Genomic DNA, 24,194 nt, shown 5'->3' with positions numbered 1-24,194 from the left:
GGTTGTAGGGACAAGGGAAGAGATCTGGGAAAGGGGAGAGGATGGGTCTCCAGAAAAAGATGTCCTTGCTGGAGGGAGGGCTCCAAAGAGGTGGAAATACAAGAACCCAGGGGCTAAGGGGGAGTCTCATCAAGACACAGGGCCCTCCATCATCTTAAGATGGTGAGGGTCGGGCTCTCTGCATGGAGCCTGCTTCTCCCTCTGCCTGTGTCTCTGCCTCTCTCTATCTCTCTCTCTGCACCTCTATGAATAAGTAAATAAAATCTTAAAAAAAAAAAAAAAAGATGGTGAGGAAGGTAAGGGGAATTGGGAACACTTCACACTGAGACTTGGTAGGGAATAAGATGTTCAGTTTGCTGCCAAACTAATAAAGATAGTTAAGGGAATGATAGTAACTTAAATAATAGACAGCTCTTCTGTTCCTCAGTCTAGCTCAAGGACACAGATACCCTGGATCAAAATCAGGACTTCCATACAAATGGAGGAAGCTTCTTGTCTGCTGCTCCCTTCAAAAATAAATAACATTTGTGTTTTCACCTTCTTCTAACTTAGCATTTTATTCCATTACATATATGGGCTGCAAAGCATAGAGAAGTTGGAACTTCCTGTAACTCTCATACAGATGAAAACACTATCTCATCATTGGGAAGCTAAGGCATGATGCTTTTGGTCACTTCAAAACCCCAGAGTTCTGTGGGGCTAACACTCAACTCCAAGGGAAGAGCTGAACCACTGTAGAAAACATGCTTCTGCATTTGTTCATTATCGTTTAGATTTCTGTCCTCTATGCTAGTGCTTCTCACACTTACAAGAGCATAAGGACCACAGAGAGCTTGTTCAACACAGATCTCCAGGCTCCACCCTCAAATAACCTGATTCGAGCAGGTCCGGGGTCTAGGTCTAGACATTCTGTATGTCTAACAAGCTCCCAGGAGAAGCCCATGTCCTGCGAACCACATGGTTAGCAGCAGTGTTCCTCTACTACAGCCATAAGAAGACCCCTCTGGGAAATGTCTTTAGAAACTGCCTTGAAAAGCTAGTTTTCTCTTAGAAATAACAGCATGCTTCTATCCTATGGCCAATGCAAATCATGGGTTGTGTTTGCCTTTTTGCTGGGCTACCAGGAAGACCACAATTAATGACTCTTTTTTGTTGTTGTTGTTGTTGTTGTTGTTGTCAATTAATGACTCTTATTGGACTGTTTTGTACATCTGTATTCCAACAAAGAAGGTTCCTTGCATCATTCCTTGTAATATCAAATTTGGAAATTACCTGAATGTTATAAAATGAAGGACTGGTTAAATCAGTCATATTCCATGTGTGTGATGGAGCGTTATGTACCTTGTTAAAAAAAAAATGGTGTGGTCCCAAGTACTAACATGTACAATCTCTAGAATATTTTAATTGAAGAAAAAAAAAGGGTAGGGGATCCCTGGGTGGCGCAGCGGTTTGGCGCCTGCCCTTGGCCCAGGGCGCGATCCTGGAGACCCGGGATCGAATCCCACGTCAGGCTCCCGGTGCATGGAGCCTGCTTCTCCCTCTGCCTGTGTCTCTGTCTCTCATTCTCTCTCTCTGTGACTATCATGAATAAATAAAAATTAAAAAAAAAAATTTAGAAAAAAAAAGGGTAGATTAGTATGTATAACAAAGGTCTTGCCATTGTATCTACGTGTAGATAGAAGATGTGGTGTTCCACCCAAATCCCCCTGAGGAACTGAGGTATATCTCCCAGCTACTAGGAGAAGACTGGCTACTGCAGGCTTGAGACCTTTTGCAAAGAGCCCTGGGTCAAAGGCAGCTACCCATCAAGCTTATGTCCCCTCCATGGGGCAGCCTACAACCAATGACTGGTTGATTTCAGAATATAAAAGTCTCCTTCCTCTATTCAGGAAAATGGCAAGAGCCATCCCAGCTCTAAAGCATGTGGTAAAGTCAGCTCGTGCCTCTGTTTAACGCCCTCTGCCTAATCCTGCTTCCTTCACTCCTTATAGGTCTCCCTAGTAAACTGCATGTGTGCAAATCTCCATCCCCAAGTCTGTTTTCTGAGAACCCAGCCTGCGATAAAGTACATATGCTTGAATGCACATATTTTTTCTAGAACACTTTCCCAAGAAGGGAACTTTGGCTACTTTACGTCACACTTACCTGGTACTCAATCATTTTCTGCTGTTCTTGGAAAAAGATTTGAGTCCTGTGAAGACAGAGACTGGGGGGAAGAAGATGGAGAAAGAGAGAACAGAGTTGTGAGGGACCAGGCCCATCTCAGAACTTGCAAAGTCTCTATATAAATCTTGTACAAAAACCTATCCTTTAAATCACTGTGATAGAAGAAAAAAAAAAATGGTGCCATTCAATTCAGAAGATGGATGCATAAAACAGACCTCCGAAGAAGTAAAAGCTGCTGAGTAAGAAGTGAAAATTTATTTAAAAACCAAAATCCTTGGGATTCCTGGGTGGCTCAGCGGTTAACCGCGTCTGCCTTCAGCCCAGGGCGTGATCCTGGAATACTGGGATCGAGTCCTACATTGGGCTCCCTCCATGGAGCCTGCTTCTCCCTCTCCCTATGTCTCTGCCTCTCTCTTTCTGTGTCTCTTATGAAGAAATAAATACAATCTTTAAAAAACAAACAAACAAACAAACAAACAAAATCTTAAAACAAATAACTGGCCCCAGAAAAATGGATCCACATTCATGCTCTGAGAGGGATCACCTCTGCAGAACAATACATTTTCTCTTGAAGGCAAAATGCTTGGGATTTGCCTCTTCGTTTACTTTTAAAGTTGTACATGTTCACCTATCAGTGCTGATGAAATCCTATATTTGGGATGCTTTTCTAATAAATTATATTATCATTTAAAAGAAAAGTATATACTGAAAAAGGGCTTTTGTAACTTACTACAAAGAACTCAAAGCAAAATAAAATGACCACATAACATTAGTAAAACTAACAGTTATTTACATTGTGGTACAAATGATTACTGAAAGGGTACACCTTGTTATTCATCCAACATATTAAGTGTTGTTAAGGGGAATCCCTGGGTGGCTCAGAGGTTTAGCACCTGCCTTCGGCCCAAGGTGTGATCCTGGGGTCCCGGGATCGAGTCCCACATCAGGCTCCCTGCATGGAGTCTGCTTCTCTCTCTGCCTGTGTCTCTGCCTCTCTCTCTGAGTCTTTCATGAATGGATAAATAAAATCTTAAAAAAATAATAATAATAATTTTCAACAGATGAGAACAAATGACAGTTATTTTTAAGATGTTTAAAGAGATAACTACATGGCTTAAATTGAAAAGAGCAGATCATGGTTTAAGAGTGTAAATATTTTATGATGTACTTGAATGTTTAACGGAAAAATCATCAATGGGATAACTCATGATTTTAAAACCTGAATCTTTTGTAGCTGTTTCACAAAAAATCAGCTAGTGCCCAGATTCTGATCTCTTTCACTGATTTCCCTAAAAAGGAACTAAAGCTCCTTGGAAAACAGCTGAGTCCACATCTGGGGCAAAGAACACAAGAAGCACCTCTGTAATCCTGAGTGCCAGAAAACTACGACACTTCTTCAGTGATGGGTCTTGGCAAAGGGGGGGAGGAGCCAGCCTCAAGGTTCCAACCATGCCAGGAGGAGTGGTAAGAGCAAACTGGCCATATCTACCAAAGCTAAACATCAATACTTCATGGTCCAGTAATTCCATATGAACGCACATGTTGTTCACAAACTTTTAGTCTATAAAAGCTGTGAATTTGCAGTGAAAATCAAAAATCACAATATTAACTTTTTTCTCTTAAATTAACTGGCACTGTAATTAAATCAGACTACTAGAACATGGAGGCTTTCAATTTCCAAAACATCCATACATTAGGAAATGTTGAACTAAATTGATACAAAACATTATTAATAAAGAATGTTCAGGTTTCCCGACCACAGAAGTGAGAAACCTAATAAAGAGTTCTGAAAATACTGTGCCATTAATCTATAGCCTGGAATTAAAAATCCACACTTAGGAACTACAAGGGCTCTCATGCATGGCTCCTGGGATTGTAATTTGGTTCAACCATTTTGGAAAAATGGCCCTATCAAAAGCTTCCAGTTAGTTTAGTGATTAACAGAAGACACCAGATTCAAGGGGAAAAAACTCTTTCAAAATGAATACATTCTTCTAGCTTTGTTTTACAGAAGCCTTTTCTCACTAATCTACTGACAAATCATCTTTTGTTTGGTTTTGTTTTTTACAAATCATCTTTTGAAAAAGGAAATGATTCTAAAGTGCTGGAAATATTCTCTGTCATGATCTGGGTGGTCGGTACATGAGGATACACATATGGAAAAATTCTTAACACTAGTACTAAATGAGTTAATGATTTACTTTTCTCAGTGAACAATGAATATCCACCATCAAAATGCTTTGAAATACTGTATAGGGGGAACCCTGGGTGGCACAGCAGTTTAGTGCCTGCCTTTGGCCCAGGGCACGATCCTGGAGACCCGGGATTGAATCCCATGTCGGGCTCCCAGGTGCATGGAGCCTGCTTCTCCCTCTGCCTATGTCTCTGCCTCTCTCTCTCTCTGGATGACTATTATAAATAAATAAAAATTAAAAAAAAAAAAAGAAATACTGTATAGGTCAGAAAGCATGGCTCATATCAAAATGCTTTGAAATATTGTATAGGTCAGAAAGCATGGCTCATACAGCAAAGTTAGTGTAAAATAGGCATTTAGCTATCAGGACTGAGCAGTGAGCTTATTATGCCTTTAAGAATATCTTTTTCTTTATCGAGGTATAATTTACATATAATAAATGAATCCAGTTTAATTGTATACTTCAATGAGTTTTGACGAATGTATTCATTCGCCCACATAACTAACCCCCACGCCATCAGGATATGGAACATTTCCAGGAACATCCTGTTCACATGATATAATAACGAATTTGTCTTAATGGTGTTAAGATTAACTACTTAGATTCCTGTCTCTTCTATAGAAGAAATTTAAAAAGTGATTTCCTTGAATGTTAGGTAAAATACTCTGTTTAAATAATACATAAATTATTTTTATTATTATGTTATTATTATTTGTTAAAATTATTATTTTAGCTATACCAGTAAGTCAAAAAAGTAGTTTTAAAAAAGTATGATCTACTGTTTGAATTTCATGTATATGAAAGTCAGAAACAGGCCACCCTAACCTATGTGATAGCTGTGACTAGGCATTGTGTGGGAGGGGTAGGGGAAGGCTTCAGAGTGCTGTAAATGTTCTCTATTACAATCTAGGTGGTGGCTACGTGAGCATGCACATATGGAACAATTATTAAGCTACACACTGTTCTCTATGCACATTACATCTCAAGTTAAAAACAACTCCCCACAATCCCATTATTTAAAAAAATCTATGTGTAGAAAAGCTTTCAGCATGAAATACAATAAAATGTTATTAGTGCCTTGATTTGGGTGGTAGAATGTTTCTGATTCTAATCTATAACTGAAACGCACACACACACAATTCATTATTTACAAGTTACTGTTCTACTGCCTTTTTTCATCATGAGGGAAGCCACAGGAGGGCTTTACAAGGGGGAGAGGGTTCTCTGAGAGAACTGAACTGTCCATCAGGCTCTGAGCTAGCAGGAAAGGTCTGGGGCCCAGCAGGCTGGGGCAGTTAATCCAGCCCATTCAGTTCTTTAAAAGAGTATACTCCCTCCCTCATCCTCCTGGACTTTAGCTACTCAGCCTCAGCCTGGTCTTTATGGCTGCAAGACGCCAGCTGAGTGGTGGTGTGGCAAATGTGCTAGCGAATGTGTGGCTGGAAGCCTGTGTTCTGGCCCTGGCTCTGTGACCATCTAGGTTTGTGGCCTGGGAGAGTCACTTCCTTCACCTTTAAATGAGATGGCAGCATCAGTGGATGAAAATCATGAAGAAACATCAGACAAAATCATGTTGAGTGACAGTAACACAAAATAAGTGGCCTATACTCTTCATAAATGTTGACTTCATGAAGGATAAAAACTGAGGAACTGATTCCCATTAAAGGAGACCAAATGGATATGTCAACTAAAGGTAGCCTGTGATCCTGAATTGGATTCTGGAATGAAAAAGGAAATGTTGCTATGAAATGATATTATTGGTTCACATCTGAATAGGGACTGTGGATTAGGTAATGGTATTAAATCAGTGTGTTAACTGCCTGGTTTTGAAAACTGCACTATATATATAGGAAAATGTTCTTGTTCTTAGGAAATGCCCACCGAAGTATAGAATAAGTCTATAACTTATTCTCAAATACTTGAGAAAAAAAGGATAAAAATAACATTTATAATATGACATATATATACATACACAGAGACAGCATGAGCATGTAAGCATTTATCTGGGTGAATGTAAATGAACGATATATAAAAGTTGACAGTAATATCCCTGCAAATTTTCCAAATAAAGTTTAATTTTAAAAAAATCTATGGCTATAGTAGGTCTGCTGCCACCATTGCTCAGAGAATCCAAGGACTTTTTTGCTCCTTGGTGAGGATGGAGTGAACTCCTCATATTCCCAGAAGCCAGGTGAGGTGGCAAAAATGACAAGGGAGCAACTTAGAGTCTGGAAAGTACCAGTAAGAGTAAGGGAGTGGGCTGGCTACATCCCAGGCTACAAGATGGCAGAATGTACTCTGTTGGACCAATGTCTCCTTCCCTTGAGAAAGCAAGCCTATCTCACTTGGCCTTCCCTGCTTCCCTCTTCACTTCTGTCTCTCTAAATCTTGGGACCAAACTCTCCCCCACCATGGAGGGTCCCTGGAAGGAGCAACACCAAAATGAGTCTTGTTCAGCTTCTGGCTGAGGGATGATGCTATTTCCTGTTACTTAGGGGTCTCTGCTCTGGCAAGAGTCTCGGAACCTAGCTTCCTCCTTCCCAAGAGATTCTTGTCCCAAGTTCCCCTCTCCGAGTCCAGAGGGTCTTCAACCTGGCCTGCTAGTTCCTCACAGCTCCATCTCTCAACCATAACTCACCCTCAACTATAGCCCCAGGCAGGGCCTTCTGTAGACTTGACCAAGGTCCTGTGAAGCCCTGCTGTCAACGAGGTGGTGGGACCCACACAGGTGTACAGGGGACTCAAGTAACCTGAAAATAAACAGACCCCATGGTAAGAGTCATCCAACAGTCCCTTCCCAGATACTCTCTGAGGCCCAAGAGGAAGAAGCCTGCAGAGCACTGTGTAGGAAAACAGAGCTGAGTGATGGCTTGCTCTGGGTTTGGGGTAGGGGATCTTCTGAAAAGACTGTGAGCCTCAGAATCACTCAGACAGAAGTTTGAACCAAACAATTCCTCTAACCAAATTAGGGGAATCTAGGCCAAACAGTTTACCTCCCTGGTGCTCAGTTTCCTTATCTGTGAAAACAAGAATGAAATGATAAAAAAATAAAATTAAAAAGCCCATCTCAGAGCCTTTCTATGAATTACCTCATTGAATACATACTCAGGTAAGGTTGAAAGGGGCTGAATTATGAATTAACCCCTTTATCCCTCTTATCACTTAGGAAATTCCAAGGGTTTCAGGAGATCTATGCCAGAAATGGACTGAATACCAAATATGTACTTGGTATTTATAAGAAGTAATATGCATTTCTTCTTATAAATCATAGTATCACACAGACTAAAATATGAAAGGCAAAAAACAGTAATTGGGTGCACATGATAAAATTAAGGAGACTTTTTTTTTCAACTTCCTTCAAAAATGAGGTAAAATTGTTTAGTAATTTTTCTTTTTTCATTAAAGAGCAGATTATTTTTCTACTAGAGGGCCCCATCTACACACGGCCTAGTACAGCAGACAAAGTCACGGTGTCATGAGCTCTAAGGAAAGAAATGTGAAAAACAAGGTTCCCTTCCTCCCTCAGCCCCAAGTCCTCCCCACATTGAGCAACTCTGGGGAGGACCTGGTGGAAGGAGAAAAGTAAATATTGGTAAGTGGTACCAACATGTAGTTGGTCTCCCTACAGAAGCATAGCAATTATCCGAAGGGCTACCACTTCTTCTTAACTACAGATTCTCACACATCTGTATCACCAGTCCCTCAAAAGTAATATTTTACTACATACTCACCATCATTTGGATGCTCTCAGGCATAAATTTAAAACCAGACAGATCATAGATCTCTCCTTCCCATTCACAATAGTGAACTCAGTGGCTTTTCCCTCAATTGGCTCTTCTTCTTGGGTCATAGCCTTTATTTCCTGAAGCTCTACAACATGTTTTAAAACTTTGTCTGGCACGCTGCTCCACGTTACTTATTCTTCAGAAATATCCTGGCTATTCTCAAATGTTTCATCTTCAGTATGAAATGCAGAATTATTTTGTTAACTAAAAAAGAAAACCCTTCGTAGATTTTGCTTGACACAGCACTAAACAGGTCTATTCTTTTAAGGAAATGTTTCAAAATTTGAAAAATATCAAGCCTTTTGATCCAAGATCAAGACTTCTCCATTTAGTCAAGACTCCTTTTACATTCCAAGACATTTTTATACTTTGCTTCATGTAGGTACACTAATTCTCTTTTTATATTTATTACTAGGCAGCCAACTATGTTTTGGGTTGCTATTCTAAATGGCATGTTGTCATCCCCATAATTACTAACTGAAATTGAAAAGTCATCAATCTATTTTCCTATATTCATTTTAAAACCACCTTACTGAACTTTCTTAATATCTACAATAATTTTGGAATTAATCTTCTTGAGCTCTGGCCAAGCAGTTGGGGGGAGATATGTAATTACTTCATCTCCAAATACTTAATGCTTTATTCTTCTCTTTTCTAAATATGTTATGCCTCTCACCTCACTGATTACTGTACTCACTAGTACTCTAGAAGGTAAACTCTTAGTAGGACACAATAGGCTGCTCACTTGAATGAGAGTGCTTTGTATTCTGTCATTAAGTATGATACTGACTTTTGATTTGAGGTAAAGGAGTTCTTTTTTTTTTTGAGGTAAAGGAGTTCTTATTGTGTTTAAAACGTATGAACACAGTATTGTTTTATGATTTTTTTAAATCCAAAACAAATGTTGAACTTTATCACTTTTTAAAATCATCTATGGCATAACTATATGATGTTTTTCCTTTGACTTACTAATATGCTAAAATTCATTAATAAATTTATTTTTTTAGAGATTTTATTTATTTATATAACAGAGACAGAGAGCGAGAGAGCGCACACAAACAGGGGCAGTGGCAGGCAGAGGGAGAATCAGGCTCCTTCCTGGAGCAGTGAGCCCCATTGCAGTGTTCGATCCCAGGGTCCCGGTCCCAGGGTCCCGGGATTACAACCTGAGGCAAAGGCATACATACGCTCAACCAACTGAGCCACCCAGGTGCCCCTAACAAATTCTTTAATACCGAATTTACTTTACATCTTTAGGATGAATTTCCTTGTAGTCAGAATGCATTATTATTTGAATGCATTATTAACTTATTCTATTTTTTTAGGCTTTTACATATATAGTCACAAAGTTGGTCCAGGATTTTTTCCATTTTTTGTAACCAATGCAACAATGATGGCTTTATAAAAAAAGGTGGTCATGCTTTCCTTCTTCATAAATTCCCTGGGAGAGTTTAACTATTTGAAGAATTATATGTTACTTGGAAGTCACTTGAAGGCTCTATAAGAAATTGCCAGTTGACCCATCAAAGTCTGATAGTTGAGTTATTGGCTTTTTTTTTTTTTCTTTTTGAGAAGAGAAGTAGGATGGCAGGAAGTGGTGTGTAGGAATCTTTTTGAGTAGTTCAAACTTACACAGCTATTGATCTTTTAGTTTTCTTTCTCTTTGTATGGGAGTTTTGTACAGCCATATATTCCTAGAAAATCATGCTCTGCATCCTAGCTTTCAAATATATTAAAGTTTTACCAAGATACTTTTTAATGATATGGTTATTCTTTTTGAATTCTTGTGTGTGTATGTGTTCATTTCCTTCTGACTTGGTAAAGTTTGCTATGATTTATCTATATTATTAATTTTTTAAAATTAGATTTATCAGTTTCCCCTTTTTTAACTCATTAATTTCCTATTATATTTATATTTATTGATTCCTTCCACTTCTCACATGCATTTTCTAACTTCTTTGATTAAATGTTTAATTAAGACACAAAGCAAAACCATAGAAAACTATCCACAGTTTGGTATAACTCAGTTGAAGACACTATCCCACATTATCTCATCTGACCTCTTCCATCTTGATTTTTTTTTAAAAAGTAAGATTTACAGTCACAGAAAATGAAACCATTTATGTTTTAGATTTTCTAACACATATAGATCATTTCATCAGGTTTTGACAATCCTACCATATTTCTGACAGTTCATTTCTCTTCCTTCTCTGGCTCCCAATCTCTCATTGTGAGAGCACTACAGAAATCCACCTGAACCAGAGTAGGACTCTAGAGGTTTCCTGTCTGTGTGAGTTATCACATGATCTGACAACTCTTTTTCTATGACTAGTCAATCTCCCAAGATGTTTTCTTTAAGATTTAGAAGGTTTGAGCTCTGGCTCACGTCAAACTCAACATTTTAACCAGCTTTGTAAATTTCAGATGTATAATTTCTATTTTATATGTAACTAGGCCACACCATTATATTTTACTGATAAATTCTTAGAAGATTAGGGAAAGTTTCAACTGATAAATGTAGAAGGAATGATGTAATTAGAAAAATTATCATTTGGCAATCATAATAGTAATTAATTTGAGCAAGAATCATTAATAGATACTAATGCTAGTGAATGAAAATTTGAGGTTACTTACATGGTCTCAAAACATTTCTCCCTAAGATACCAAACAACATAATTTCAAAGGGGAGGACCCTGGTGGACATACCTTAACCAAATGATCAAAGTTAACACTACAAGCAATGTGAGAAACCGATATCAAGCATCTCCTGAACATGGCACATTGAGAACACAACATCACTTTTATGGTATTTTCTTCATGATTCTAATCATGAAGAAAAATCAGAAAAACTTAAATTGAAGAACATCCTATAAAAATAATTAGACTAGGGGCACCTGGGTAGCTCAGTTAAGCATCTACCATCCGCTCAGGTCAGAATCCCAGGGTTGTGGCACTGATTTCCAAGTCAGGCTCTCTGCTCAGCAGGGAGTCTGCTTCTCCTTCTTCCTCTGCTGCTTCCCCTGCTTGTGCTTGTGTTATGCTCTCTTTCTCTCTCTCAAATAAATAAATCTTTTTTAAAAATTGGCCTATACTTCTCCAAATGTCGAGAAGAAAAAAATGACTGAAAAAATATTCCAAATTTAACAAAGTCTAAAGAGACAAGACAACTAAATGCAACACGTAATCATGAATTTGATTCCTGAACCAGAAAAAATAATTTCTATAAAGGACATTATTGGGGCAACTGGAAAAACCTAAGTAAAGTCTGTGGATTATGTGCAATGTTAACTTCCCTGTTTTTGATAATTATATTGTGGTCATATAAGGAAATATACATAGGGTTAAAGGACCATCATATCTGCAAGTATCAAATGGATCAAAAAAAAAAAAAAAAGAAAACCCACATATATATAGCAAGAAAATAAAATTATTTGCACATATAGGAAAGTGTTAACTATTGCAGAATCTGAGTGAAGGGTGTAATAGGAATTTTTGTACTATTCTTGTAACTTTTCTAAGTCTGAAATTACTTACAAACAAAAACAAAACAAAAATCCCTTATGTTTGGAAAGGTAAGCAAGATGGGGAAAGCTGTGAATCAAAGAAGGAGGTTAGCTCCTTTCCCAGATAAGCCAGGTTGGATAGGAGGGACAGGGGATTCTCTTGTGCCCCAGAGTGAATCTACCAGATGTTCTTGGTTCCCTAAGAAAGACTCCTTTCAGAATATCCTACATATGCTGAGCCATTGTGTCTTAGCACTAGAGCAGGAAGCCTCTACAAAGACTCTTTCAAGCTACTGTATTCAGGTCTCTGCAGCCAAAGGTAAGTCTCCAAAAAGCTAATGAGAGATTTTGACCAGGGGGCTCTGAGATATCTACAAATATCTCAATTCCTCCAAATATCTACAGAAAAGAGCCATCCTCAACTTGTTAACTTCCTTAACAGGACCCTTATTCCAAGTCCACGCCAAACCCATAGGGTCCATTTCACTGTGCATGTTTTTGACTTCTAGAGGGACTAGCAAAAAACAGGAGATCTCAAATGGCCAAGCCAGGGCTATAGGTCAGAATTCTGTTCTAGTGCTTGGCTTTGGGGAAGTTTCAGACAAAACTTCCCCATGGTATGAATGTTTTGCTCTCAGATCATTTCTATGACTCCATTTTTTTTCTATGATTCCATTTAACTCAAGTTCAACACTAGACAAAATTAGTCCATTATATTAGATCTAGAGGTGGCAATGGGTACTGATTGGTAAAGAAGGCTTCAGGGTGCTAGAGATGATGTATACCTTGAACTTGATCTTAGTTGTATTTACATGATTTTCCACAATGTAGAAATTCACTGAGCTGTACCCTTAAGGTAAGCATACTTGACTGTATGTATGTTATACCTCAATTTTTAAAAAAGAATATTTAATGATCTGAAAAATGTTTGTTGTACAAATAAAATGAAATAATCTGGATTCAAACTTAAAACTTTTCACATACAGCCACATAGTGCCTCCCTCTTCCTACCCCCCCCCCCCCCCCAGCAGTACGAATGTTCCTTTTAGAGTTCAGAAACAGGCAAAATTAAAAAAAAGAAAAAGAAAAAGAAACAGGCAAAATTTATCAGTGATGTTAGAAGCTGGGAGAATGACAGGGAAGTGACAGGGAAGGCATATCATGAAGGCTTTCAGGGTACTACAATGTCCTGTTTTCTGATCTAAATACATTACCCGTGGATGTTCCCTTTGTGACAATTTCTTGAGCTGTATATTTATGTATCTCTCTGTACATATCTTATATCTCTGTAAAAGGTTTGCTAAAAATTTTAAAGAGAAAAATTATTTGTTCCCAAATCTGGCACTGAACACACAGTAGGTGATGAAGGAAAACAGCCACAAGAAAAGAAAATACTCTTAACTCCTTATCTCAAGCTCATTTCTGTATCAAAGAAACTACCTGTCTTTGATTATGTGTAGCTGAAAACAGAGACTATCTGCTCTAAAAACTAAAGCTTGATGTGTATGGCTTCTGAAAGATATTTACTTTGCCTTACCTTTCAACTTCTTTTGTTTCAGAAGATGTTATAGTTACTGTGCTTTGTCTGAGGACTACATAAGGATCAAATATAATGCCAAAATATTGCTTTGGCATTTCACCCTTTCATTAAGCTAATGGTCAAAATCTTATTTGTTTTGTTATCTTGTCTCAGCTCATCTTAATTACCATTAGTTTGACTTTAATTTCAGTGAAGAGCAGTTACTAAAAGTAGCTTTAAGTTTTGTTTTTGTGGTTTTATCTTTATTGAATTATTTTATCAGGACATTACAAAGAACAGATTCAAGAAGGTCAAACATGTCACTCCTAAAAACTACAGACAAGGCAAAAAGATTCTTAGAACACAGTAACTTCCAGATCCAGTTTCTTTTCCTTACATAATTTATTTATTTTTATTTTTTCCCCATTCTTGAGGTATGTGACATATAATATTGTGTAAGTTTAAGGTGTACAATACCATGATTTGATACACGCATATGTTTCAAAATAATTACAAGACGGTTAGTTAACACTTCCAACACCTCACATAATTACTTTTTGTATGTATGGTGAGAACATCTTTTTTATTTTTATTTTTTGAGAACATTTTTTTTAAGATTTTATTTATTTATTCATGAGACACACACAGAGAGAGGCAGAGATAAAGGCAGAGGGAGAAGCAGGTGCCCTGTGGGGAACCTGGTATGGGATTCTATCCCAGGACACTGGGATCACGACCTGAGCCAAAAGCAGACGCTCAACCACTGAGCCACTCAGGTGCCCTGAGAACATTATTTTTAAGTTAAGCCTAGATAAAAATATTTTCCAAACACCCTCAAAGTTTGTTCCATTGGCCAAATCTTTTAAAATATCAGTTTAGATACTTACTCAGTAAATTCTTTGTTTTCTAACCACAAGCAAAGTCACATCCATCCCAGCTGCCATGGAGTTAGAACAGATTTCCAGAAACCAGACTCACTCATGGGATGTTGTCACAGATGGATACATCATTACTGTTGCCAGAAAGGGCCTTAAAGGAAACATTAAAAGAAGTATGTACTAAATCCTTGGCAAAAGCAATAGAAGCCACATTTTTAATAATACAGTACTCTAGATAAGTTGAACACTTGGTCCTTTCAAAGCACTTTCATTAATGTGGGGAACAATAAAAAAAAAAGTGAAGGAGGTTTCAAAGAGTTTTAATCTGGGCTTTTGTGGAGGGACTAGACTGTTCATCAGCTGGAATGTGTCACAAGGATGAAGTGTGCTCCCATTATACAGGGTTGCAGCCTCAAATCCGTAACTCTCCCATCCCCAGCCTCTAAATTTCACAATCCTTCTCAACACCCTTTAAGCTTCTAATCCCAGATGTATATGGTACCCCAATCTACAACAAATGTTCTTGTAGTACTGATACCCCTGTATGACCAAACATGACCGTCAGAAACCACTAGCCAGTGACTACAAAGCTCACTGATCCGTTCAGATTGTCCAACAGTGAATTACACAGATTCCTGATCAGGAACCCATAGTGATCTCCAATGACACCCCAATGAGTGAATGAGTATCAATCGTTGACCCCCACAGACCCATCTCCCCCCACAATTACTGACAGTCCCAATCACTGACCCCCATTGATCCGTGTGTTCTCCATCCCTTGATGTACAAGTCCAACCACTAATACCGTCAGATTCCTCCCATCCATGATCTAAAAGAAGTCTCAATCACTGATGGCCTAAAGCATTTCTCTAAATATTGGTCCCCATTAACCCCTCTCGTCACTTAACCTCAAAGTTTCCACAACCATCACTTCCAGGTACCCGAAAAGAATTTAGAACTCCAATCACTGACCCTCTCAGGCTTCCGAACACTGAGCTCTAATGCTGTTCATTATCAGGGTTTTTGAAGCACCTCACTTAGCACCAAGACCCCCCCGCGAAGACCACTATAAACTGATCACCGCTCACTCTGCCAAGCAAGAAATCGAGAACCCTCATTTATTGATTTCCAAATACACCCAATCCATCTTCACAGAAACTGCCACTGACTCCCGCAAACCCCTACCACCCACCACAGACCCCCCACGAGGCTCCCACATCCAATCACTTAACCTCTTCAGCACCCTCGTCTCTGACCCTTACGGGCACCCATGACTGACCCAGTTGGGCCACCGTAGTCGTCCGATCACTACCCTACAGAGGTCTTTAATTTTGACTGTTTCTCACACTGACCTTTCCCATTTTTCCTGGATCCGCGCCCATAACCCGAAATTGATCGCCGGACTACGGCGCCTCGCCGCAGTATAATCTCTTCCCATCCCAACTGGCCAGTGCGCAGACTCAGTCACGACTTTGAGGCTGTCGGCCGCCACCTGGCAACCTTCCAACGAACAGGATTCTGGGTTTCTGAACTTTAACGGTAGGTATGATGGCTGCGCCCTCCTGACAGCTTGTTGGGAGAGGCCATGTTTAAATCGGGGCCGTACAGCGGTGAAGAGGCCCTTTGTTAGACCAGCGGGTTAAGCTACCTCAGGGCTGGGAGGAGCACGCGCTCCTGGGTCCTTAAACATTGACTTCCCCGCTACTTTTAGCTCCTCAGAAGCCCAAACCTCCTGTGACCAATACGTAGGTGCCCTAACCTCCAAGCTGAGCTTCCTTTGTCTCCAGCAGCGCAAGCGCTGAGGTTAAGATGGCCACGTCCGTTTATACAGTTTCTTACGTACTGTGGGTGGAGCCCCCTCATAGGAGGAGCTCCCCAAAGCTAGGTGAAACTTTTCCTGGGACTGTTGTGGGAGTTGGAGAGCTGGGGAGCCTGAGACCGCCAGAGAAGGGGCGAGAACCCCAGAGAGGAAGCCATGGGAGACGGCGAGTACGAAGCTATTAGCTGTTACCGAAAGAAAATGTTGAAAGCAAGGACATTTTTTTTTTTTAACTTTCAACTATTCGTAATAAATGATAAGAATTTTAGAACTCTATGTTGTTGCTGCTGATTTGAGAGATTCAACATGAGATTTTTAAAAAATTAAGAGAGACATAATTCCCTGTCCTGTGTTAATGCTGGGCCAGGTGTACAGGGAGTTTATCTTAAGTAGTGTTACAAACTAGAATTCAGCCGGGTAAATTTGAACATCCACTTGGCTTTATTAAATGATTGGTGAATCAGGCAGCATCCCACCTAGCAAGCCTCGAAGTTGTACAAAATGGAAGGTTTTTATAAGAAGGGGGACTGGCAAGAAGGTTATTAGCAAAAGATTGTTCCAAGGTCACCTTCTCTTAGGTGGAAGAGCAGGGGTCTTACTAGGTAGGGTAACTGACCCATATAGGTCACCAAGTTTTTTACTGAACACAAAGGGCTCCTTGCTGGAGGTGCATCAGCCAAAAGATCAGCCAAGTCTTTTGGTTTGAGCAAATGGTTTTTACTGCTTGAAGCTAGTAAGGAGATAGTCCACAAAGTTCTATTTCTAACACAAATTACAGGACCAATTCATACTGCTAGCTGGCAACCTTTTGGTTGTTTTCTTCTTGCAATTAGGAAGTGGTCACAGGACTTTCGTAGAACCTTGGTAATCATTCAAACATGACTTAACAGAGGTTTGCTTAACTCTGCAATTTTCCAGGAACATTTGTGATTTTCTTTGGTCCCAGACATCTGCTTAGTTGAGTAATTTCGGTGGGCTTCCAGGAATAGGGCAGTTGTCAAGGACTCCTGAAGCTGAAAAAAACACATTATGGAAGAAACAAGATAGTTTATTTGTTGTTATTTCTTACTGTGGTCCCTGATGACCTAATCCTTAACTACAAAATCTCATTTTGGGGGATGGAGGGGCCCCAAGGAACAGTTTACCTCATTGGTGATAATCAGAAAATTTCTGACTACGTGGTTAAGACTTATGTTTCTAGGAGAGGTTGAAACTACAGTTAGAAAAAAAAAAAGTACAGTTAGGTTAGGTATTATTAAGCCTTAGCTTGGTGGCTTGGATAAGTAACACCATTTTAAGCCTGTGGTTTTCTTTCTAAGAGTGGCTTGCCCCAGATGCTGACTGATGTAGGAAGGATGTTAGGGTTCGAAGCCAATGCCCAAAAAAGAACTCTTAGTATTTGGTGCACAAAGGTAATTTTATTAAAGAACAGGATCCTTGGGCAGAAAGAGCTGTACTGGGGTCATGAGGAACAGCCCATTATATACTTTGAAGTTGGGAGGGGATTAAGGACAGTGTAAGTCTCTAAGGAATTTTGGAAGCAAGATTTCCAGGACATTGAGGGGGATGGCTATTGTTAGGAAAAGGTAATTTAATTACTATCTAATAAAACCTGAGTCATGAGATCCTTCAGATGTATATCGGTGGGTCATATGCTTGGGGATGACCAACATATATCTTGAGGGGGTAGAGATAAAAGAAGTTTCCAAAGGAATTTTTTTTTTATATGTTAAAGTAGACCTACAGGGCCTGGGCTTTGGGCTAAGATTGTCTTTTGCCCTTAGCAAAGTATCAACATTGAGGCAGCTGAGTTCCTAGAGGAATGTCATTCTGCCTTGTTTCAAGGACCTATCAATAGGCTGTAAGTAGTGAGGAAATGTAATAATTTTTCTTTTGCCTGTTTCCCACCTCACTGACCTGAGACAAGGATGTGAGTGTGGGCAGTTGATTTGGCAGGTAGAGGATAGGCAAGTGACAAGAGAGGAATGGAACCCAAAACAGAGTGTATCAATGAGATTATCCCTGTGAGCAATGGAGACTCAGTCCTTTGAGGAACTCTGGAAGGTAGTGTAGATAAAAATTGTCCCATTCAAGGGCTGCTGAAGCTGAGATATTTGTACATCGCCTCTTGTTCCTCATTGTTGGGTACTACAGAAAGGAACTTCAAGCACTTCTAGCCTGCCTCATGGGCAGGGTCTCAGGCAGAGTCTCTAGGAACTGTAGGCAGAGTTTCTGTTAGGCACCATTTACTCATGTTCTATACTTTGCCTCTGAGTAAGCCAAAGAAACCATGTTTCCACTTCAAGGGGAAGAAAAGAAGAAACTCATTGTCTGAGTTTTGTCCTAGGTCCCAAACACGTGATAACATCCAAAAGAGCCAGATCCCAAACATGTTCCAGGACGAAGCTTCAAACAAACGTCAGCTCATGCTTGCATCAAAACCTCCATCTCTGGTGATTTACAGAATAACACTTATTGTTCAGCTGACACTTGCCTTTGATTGGACTCTACCCTGGATTCCTGAAGGAACAGATGCCCTAAATCCCTTTCCTTTATTTATTTATTTATTTATTTATTTATTTATTTATTTATTTATTTATGATAGTCACACAGAGAGAGAGAGAGGCAGAGACATAGGCAGAGGGAGAAGCAGGCTCCATGCACCGGGAGCCCGACGTGGGATTCGATCCCGGGTCCCCAGGATCGCGCCCTGGGCCAAAGGCAGGCGCCAAACCACTGCGCCACCCAGGGATCCCCCTAAATCCCTTTCCAATATAAACCCTTAACCCCAAGTGATGATGAGACTCATTTCCCTTACCTTTCCAAGTCTCCCAGCCACTCCATTTGCTGTTCTGTGTCACTCACACTGTTCAGTAAACTCTGTTTTCACTTTCTCCAGCTCTCATTTGATTATTATCCTGCATGAAGCTGAAGACCCTCTTAGCTGGTCCTGTGGGGCCATCCTCTGGGTTATCAGACCCAGCCTGCCTACATCATACTGACAGCATTCATTTTATACCACCTAATGCACATCATAGGCATTGGAATGTCTCTAGGAATGGTTACCTTGTCTTATGGAAATAACTTTTTAAAAAACCATAATTTGGGACGCCTGTGTGGCTCAGTGGTTGAGCGTCTGCCTTTGGGTCAGGACATGATCCCAGAGTCCCCGGGTTGAGTCCCACATCAGGCTCCTGGCATGAAACCTGCTTCTTTCTGCTCCCTCTGCCTATGTCTCTGCCTCTCTCTCTCTCAGTGTCCCTCATGAACAAATAAATCTTTAAAAAAATAAAATAAAATAAAAAACCATAATTCCAATTGGTCATCATACTAACTGATAAAACAGCTGACGTCCAAAATGGCTACCAGTGATTCCTACCTCCTGGTATTAACACCCTTGTGTAGTCCCCTTATACATTGGACCATTGTGAGGCTAATAAGATACAGTAGAAGTGATAGCACATCACTGCTAAGATTAAGTTATAAATGATACCTTGGCTTTCTCTTCATGGTGCGATCTCACTGTCTCTTTCAAATAATTTACTTGGAGAAGTTAGTTGTCATGTCATGAGGACGTTGAGACAGTCTATGTAGAGGTCCACATAGCAAGGAACTGAGGTCTGCCAACAGCCAGAGACAAACAGCCTTTCCTTATCCAAATGGATCATCTTGGAAGAAGATCCTGCTGTCCTTGTCAAACCTTGAGATCACTGCAGCCTCTGCCAATAGATGGACTGCAGCTGCATGAGAGACTAATCAGAACCAACAGTCCAACCAAATGTTCCCAGATTCTTGACGTTCAGAAATTGTGTAAGATACTAAACGTTTGTTTTAAGCTGTTGATCTTGGGAGTAATTTGTCATCCAGGAATAGATAATACTACTGTAATTGATGTCTTTGGATTTATTTTTTATTTTTTAATGATTTATTTATTTTAGAGAGTAAGGGAGGGAACAGGCAGAGGAAAAGGGGGAGAGAGAATCCCAGACAGGCTCCACACTGAGTGCAGAGCCCAGTGCAGGGTTCAGTTTCACAACCCTGAGATCATGACCTGAGCCTAAATCAAGTGTCAGATGCTCAACCAACTGACCCACCCAAGCACCCCAGGTGCCTTTGGGTTTCTTAAAGAAGTCTTAATCTTGTAAGATTGTTCTTTCAAATCAGAGAGGATTATTAGCATTTTCCCCTTGTCCTGCAAGGGAGCAATTACGGCTCTGCTAGAGCCAAGAAAGTGGAAAGAAGAATCTTGGAATAAGATTGCAAAACTGGATACACTATTTAATGTCCTACAAGGCAATAAAACCATACCTTTAAGATTATCTTTTCTGCAGAGAATCAAGTTGCATCTGTAATAGATAAATATATGAAATTCATTAATTGTCTGCAAGTTAATATCTATCTGTACAGTCCAGATCCTAATCAGTAGTAAAAAGCCAATCAAATGTGCATTCCACTAGAGGAGAGGGATGTTAAGCTGGTACAGATTTAATCCACAGGGGACATTTGGCAACGTCTGGAGATGAAATTAGTTGTCATGAACTGTGGGAGAGGGGTTGAGGAAAATGAGCAGAATGCTACTGGCACATGGTGTGTAGAAGCTAGGGAGGCTTCCAACCATTCTATAATACAGCGGGCAACCTTCTGAAATAAAGAATTATCTGGCCCAGAATGTGTATGGTGTTGAATTTAGAAAATCCTTCTCTAGAATGGTTTATTAGATCTTGGGTGGACATTTAGATGATGCTCCAGTATGACTTTGAAGAGTCACACAGGATGACACAGTAATGTTTCTTTGTTTCCTAGTTTTTTAATAATGTCTCTTAATGAAAGATTGGCAAAATGTTAACTTAAATCTGGGTAATGAATACATGGTGATTAATCTTTTGTCTCTATTTTTGTGAATGTTTGCATTTTTTTCTATATTAAAAGGTAAAAAGAAAAAACTGTAAATTCTTGTCTTTAGCTTATGGTCAGTCCATGTACCAGGGACCACAACTACAGATCATGTTTAGACATAATGTTTATGTTAAGTCTAAAGATATTTCTCATTTCCAGCTGGGCCCCTGTGCTCTGCCCATCTCCCAAGTCCAGTGGTTCTCAATTCTAGCTATATCTTAAAATCACTAAGAAACTTTAAAAATCCCAGTTACTAGGATCAATTCCCAGCAACTCACGTTTGATTTTCCCAGGGAAAATTTCTATTTTCATTTATTTATTTATTTATTTATTTATTTATTTATTTATTTATTTTAGTTTACTAGATGTGGGAAATTATGGGCTCACAACCTAAATCTATTAAGGAACCTCAAGTTCGGTTTGAGTTGGGCTGGCTGATACCTGGCAAGATGAATGGCAGCCTTCTCAAGTGGACTCATCAACCATTAGCAATGTTGAAAACAGTTTCCCGAAGTTTCTGACCTCCAAATTGCAGGTTTATTAGTGTAACCTTAAAGCCAGTGGCAACTTCCTGATATCTGTTCCTGCAGCCATTCCAAAGAGTTTTGGAAGCATTTAACACCCTAACTTAAATCTCTTTCTTGGGATCCCTGGGTGGTGCAGCGGTTTGGCGCCTGACTTTGGCCCAGGGCGCGATCCTGGATACCCGGGATCGAATCCCACGTCGGGCTCCCGGTGCATGGAGCCTGCTTCTCCCTCTGCCTATGTCTCTGCCTCTCTCTCTCTCACTGTGTGCCTATCATAAATAAATAAAAATTAAAAAAAAATCTCTTTCTACTTGAAATACCTAGGATACTTAGATAAATTTCTATTTCCCTACACTGAATCCTAACTGATATAGGGGTTCTACGGCTTACATGAAAGCTGATTAATTCACAGACGGTACATACAGTACAAGAGTAGGCCCATACCTTTTATAATAAAATGGTTCTTCTACCTTGTCTATCACAGCTCAGGGAAGAGATAACAGTGAGTGCTGGAAGAGATTATCTAGATCCCATCTGAGAAGCCTTATAAACTTTGGAAAACTTCAGCATCCCAGCTCTGAATGTTTTATAGCTTATCACTTAACTGACAAATGTTTTCATGTTGAAGTAATCTCCATCAATTTCTTCCTTGTTAGAGAGGGGTGGTAAAATGATGGGACTATGGGTAATAGATTTATCAAAAATGGTCCAGAATTTCAGGTATATTTGTCATGCCTCTAGATTATATATTTGTCATGTCATGTAGGTTACACATAGGGACTTACAAATCTTTCTTCATTATGCACAAGAGACAGGAGTAAATATAAGCCTACCTTGTTGGCTGAATTGAGATGGTGAGTATAAGTTATGTTAAAAAGTGACCATGCAGGGCACCTGGGCGGCTCAGTGGTGGAGAATCTGCCTTTGGCTCAGGCTATGATCCTGGGGTGCTGGGATGGAGTCTTGCATCAGGTTCCCTGTGGGAAGCCTGCTTCTTCCTCTGCCTATGTCTGCCTCTCTCTATGTGTAATGAATTAAAAAAAAAAAAAAAAAAAAAAGGAACCATAAAAGGAACCATACATTTGGAGAAGTAGAAGTTACTCATATGATTCTGAATAAGTAGAAATTACTTATATCTCAGGGAACAATTTGATGATAAATGATTAGACCAAAACATTGAAAAATGGAATTTCTTTAACCAAATGGGAGCCAAGGCATAGTTAATTAACTGGAAGACAAGCCACTACCAAAAACTGTATTAGTGGGCAGCCCAGGTGGCGCAGCGGTTTAGCGCCGCCTGCAGCCCGGGGTGTGATCGATCCTGGAGACCCGGAATTGAGTCCCACGTCGGACTCCCTCAATGGAGTCTGCTTCTCCCTCTGCCTGTGTCTCTGCCTCTCTCTCTCATGAATAAATAAATAAAATCTTTTAAAAAACTGTATTAGTTTTATATTGCTGCATAGTAAACCACAAACTTACCAGCCTAAACACAGTTACGTATATTAGCTCACATTTCTGTAGGTCAGAAGTCTGACATGGAATGCCTTGCTCTCTGCTCTGGGTATCACAAGTCTGAAATCCAGGTGCTGACTGGGCTGACTTCTCATTTTGAAGGCTCTGAGGAAAATTCCACTTCTAAGATCATTCTTGATGTAGATAGAATATAGTTCCTTGTGGAAGTAGGACAGAGATTTCTGTTTCTTTGCTGGCTGTCAGCCAGGAGCCACTCTCAGCAACTAGAGGCCATTCTCAGGTCCCATCCCCACAGCCAAGGACCAGGAAACAATGAATAAGAAACTGTGTGGCACATGTGAATTTACTTAAATTTTCTGTGCTATAGTTTTGTTATCTTTAAAATGGTTATAATAGGGGCACATGGGTAGCTCAGTCGGTTAAGCATCTACCTTTGGCTCAGGTCACGATCCCAGGGTCCTGGGGTCAAGCCCCAAGTTGGGCTCTCTGCACAGCAGGGAATCTGCTTCTCTCTCTCCCTCTGCCTTTCCCTCCCCACTTGAGCACTTCCACTCTCTCTCAAATAAATAAATAAAAATATTTTTAAAATGATTATAATAACAAAATTGTCGTAATTCACGATTAAGAATATTAAGAACAAAGATTTTTTTAGGGCTCTTTATCTTTCTTTCAGTAATAGTATAGCCTTTCCAGTTTCTACCCACTCCCACATTTGAAGTTTTTATTTTATTTTATTTTTGTTTTTGAAAAATTTGTAGAATTTTTAGAAATTAATAGAGGATGGATGGATGCCTTAGTAGGCATTAGATAAATCTGGTTTGTTGTCTTCCCTCTCCAAGACACATGGGCCAACTGGAGAGATATAACATGTCATCTTCTATGTATCTTGGCTCTAGCTAGAATGCTACAATTAAATTTATTTCTGTTTTGGAATGCCTGGGTGGCTCAGCGGTTGAGCGTCTGCCTTTGGCTCAGGGCATGATCCTGGTCCAGGATTGAGTTCCAAGTCAGGCTCCCCCATAGGGAGCCTGCTTCTCTCTCTGCTTGTGTCTCTGCCTCTCTCTGGGTCTCTCGTGAATAAATAAATAAAATCTGTAAAAAAAATGAATAAAATTTATTTCTGTTCTGATCATTTTTCAAACATGATTTTGTTGCCGGCTTATCTAGGTGGAGTGTCTTGAGTAAATATTGGGGAGGCCACAGCTTTCTTGGGGACATCTATCTGTTCACACAGAGCATTTCACTATGGAAGTCTCCACTTTCTTTTTCACCGTGGTCGTGGAGCTGTGGGGCTGGGTCTGTATGATGCTTTCTCATTACTTCAGCTCTCTGCTACAAGGACCGCCTGCAGCAGTAGTGGCAGCTGTCAAATCTCTGAGTTTGCCAGAGACCATGTCCGGGGTGTGTGTGGTGGGCATGGTGTGGGCATGGTG

At 39.9% G+C, this 24,194-nt stretch overlaps 1 protein-coding gene across 11 annotated transcripts in view; it reads right to left on the bottom strand.

Moving 5' to 3' along the window:
- The window catches only part of ZNF793 (zinc finger protein 793), a 40,045-nt gene extending 19,472 nt beyond the window's left edge, over positions 1-20,573 (bottom strand). For 2 of the 11 annotated variants that reach the window (XM_038529208.1, XM_038529206.1), the window contains exons 1-4: positions 20,174-20,573; positions 15,399-16,878; positions 14,056-14,197; positions 2,146-2,206 (exon numbers count right to left, since the gene is read on the bottom strand). In XM_038529208.1, the coding sequence (XP_038385136.1) occupies positions 2,146-2,160 (15 nt within the window). In that variant the 5' untranslated portion in view covers positions 2,161-2,206; positions 14,056-14,197; positions 15,399-16,878; positions 20,174-20,573. Of the gene's footprint in view, positions 1-2,145; positions 2,207-6,999; positions 7,112-8,092; positions 8,351-14,055; positions 14,198-14,796; positions 15,107-15,134; positions 15,311-15,398; positions 16,879-19,358; positions 19,619-20,173 lie in introns of those variants that run through there. The other 9 variants (XM_038529201.1, XM_038529205.1, XM_038529200.1 and 6 more) reach the window with 9 other exon arrangements.
- Between the last annotated feature and the right edge of the window lie 3,621 nt (positions 20,574-24,194).

Source organism: Canis lupus, chromosome 1 (assembly GCF_011100685.1).
Source record: "Canis lupus familiaris isolate Mischka breed German Shepherd chromosome 1, alternate assembly UU_Cfam_GSD_1.0, whole genome shotgun sequence".
Lineage (NCBI taxonomy): Eukaryota > Metazoa > Chordata > Mammalia > Carnivora > Canidae > Canis > Canis lupus.
Note: the sequence above shows the minus strand (reverse complement) of the source record. Positions and strands in the feature narration are given on the sequence as shown.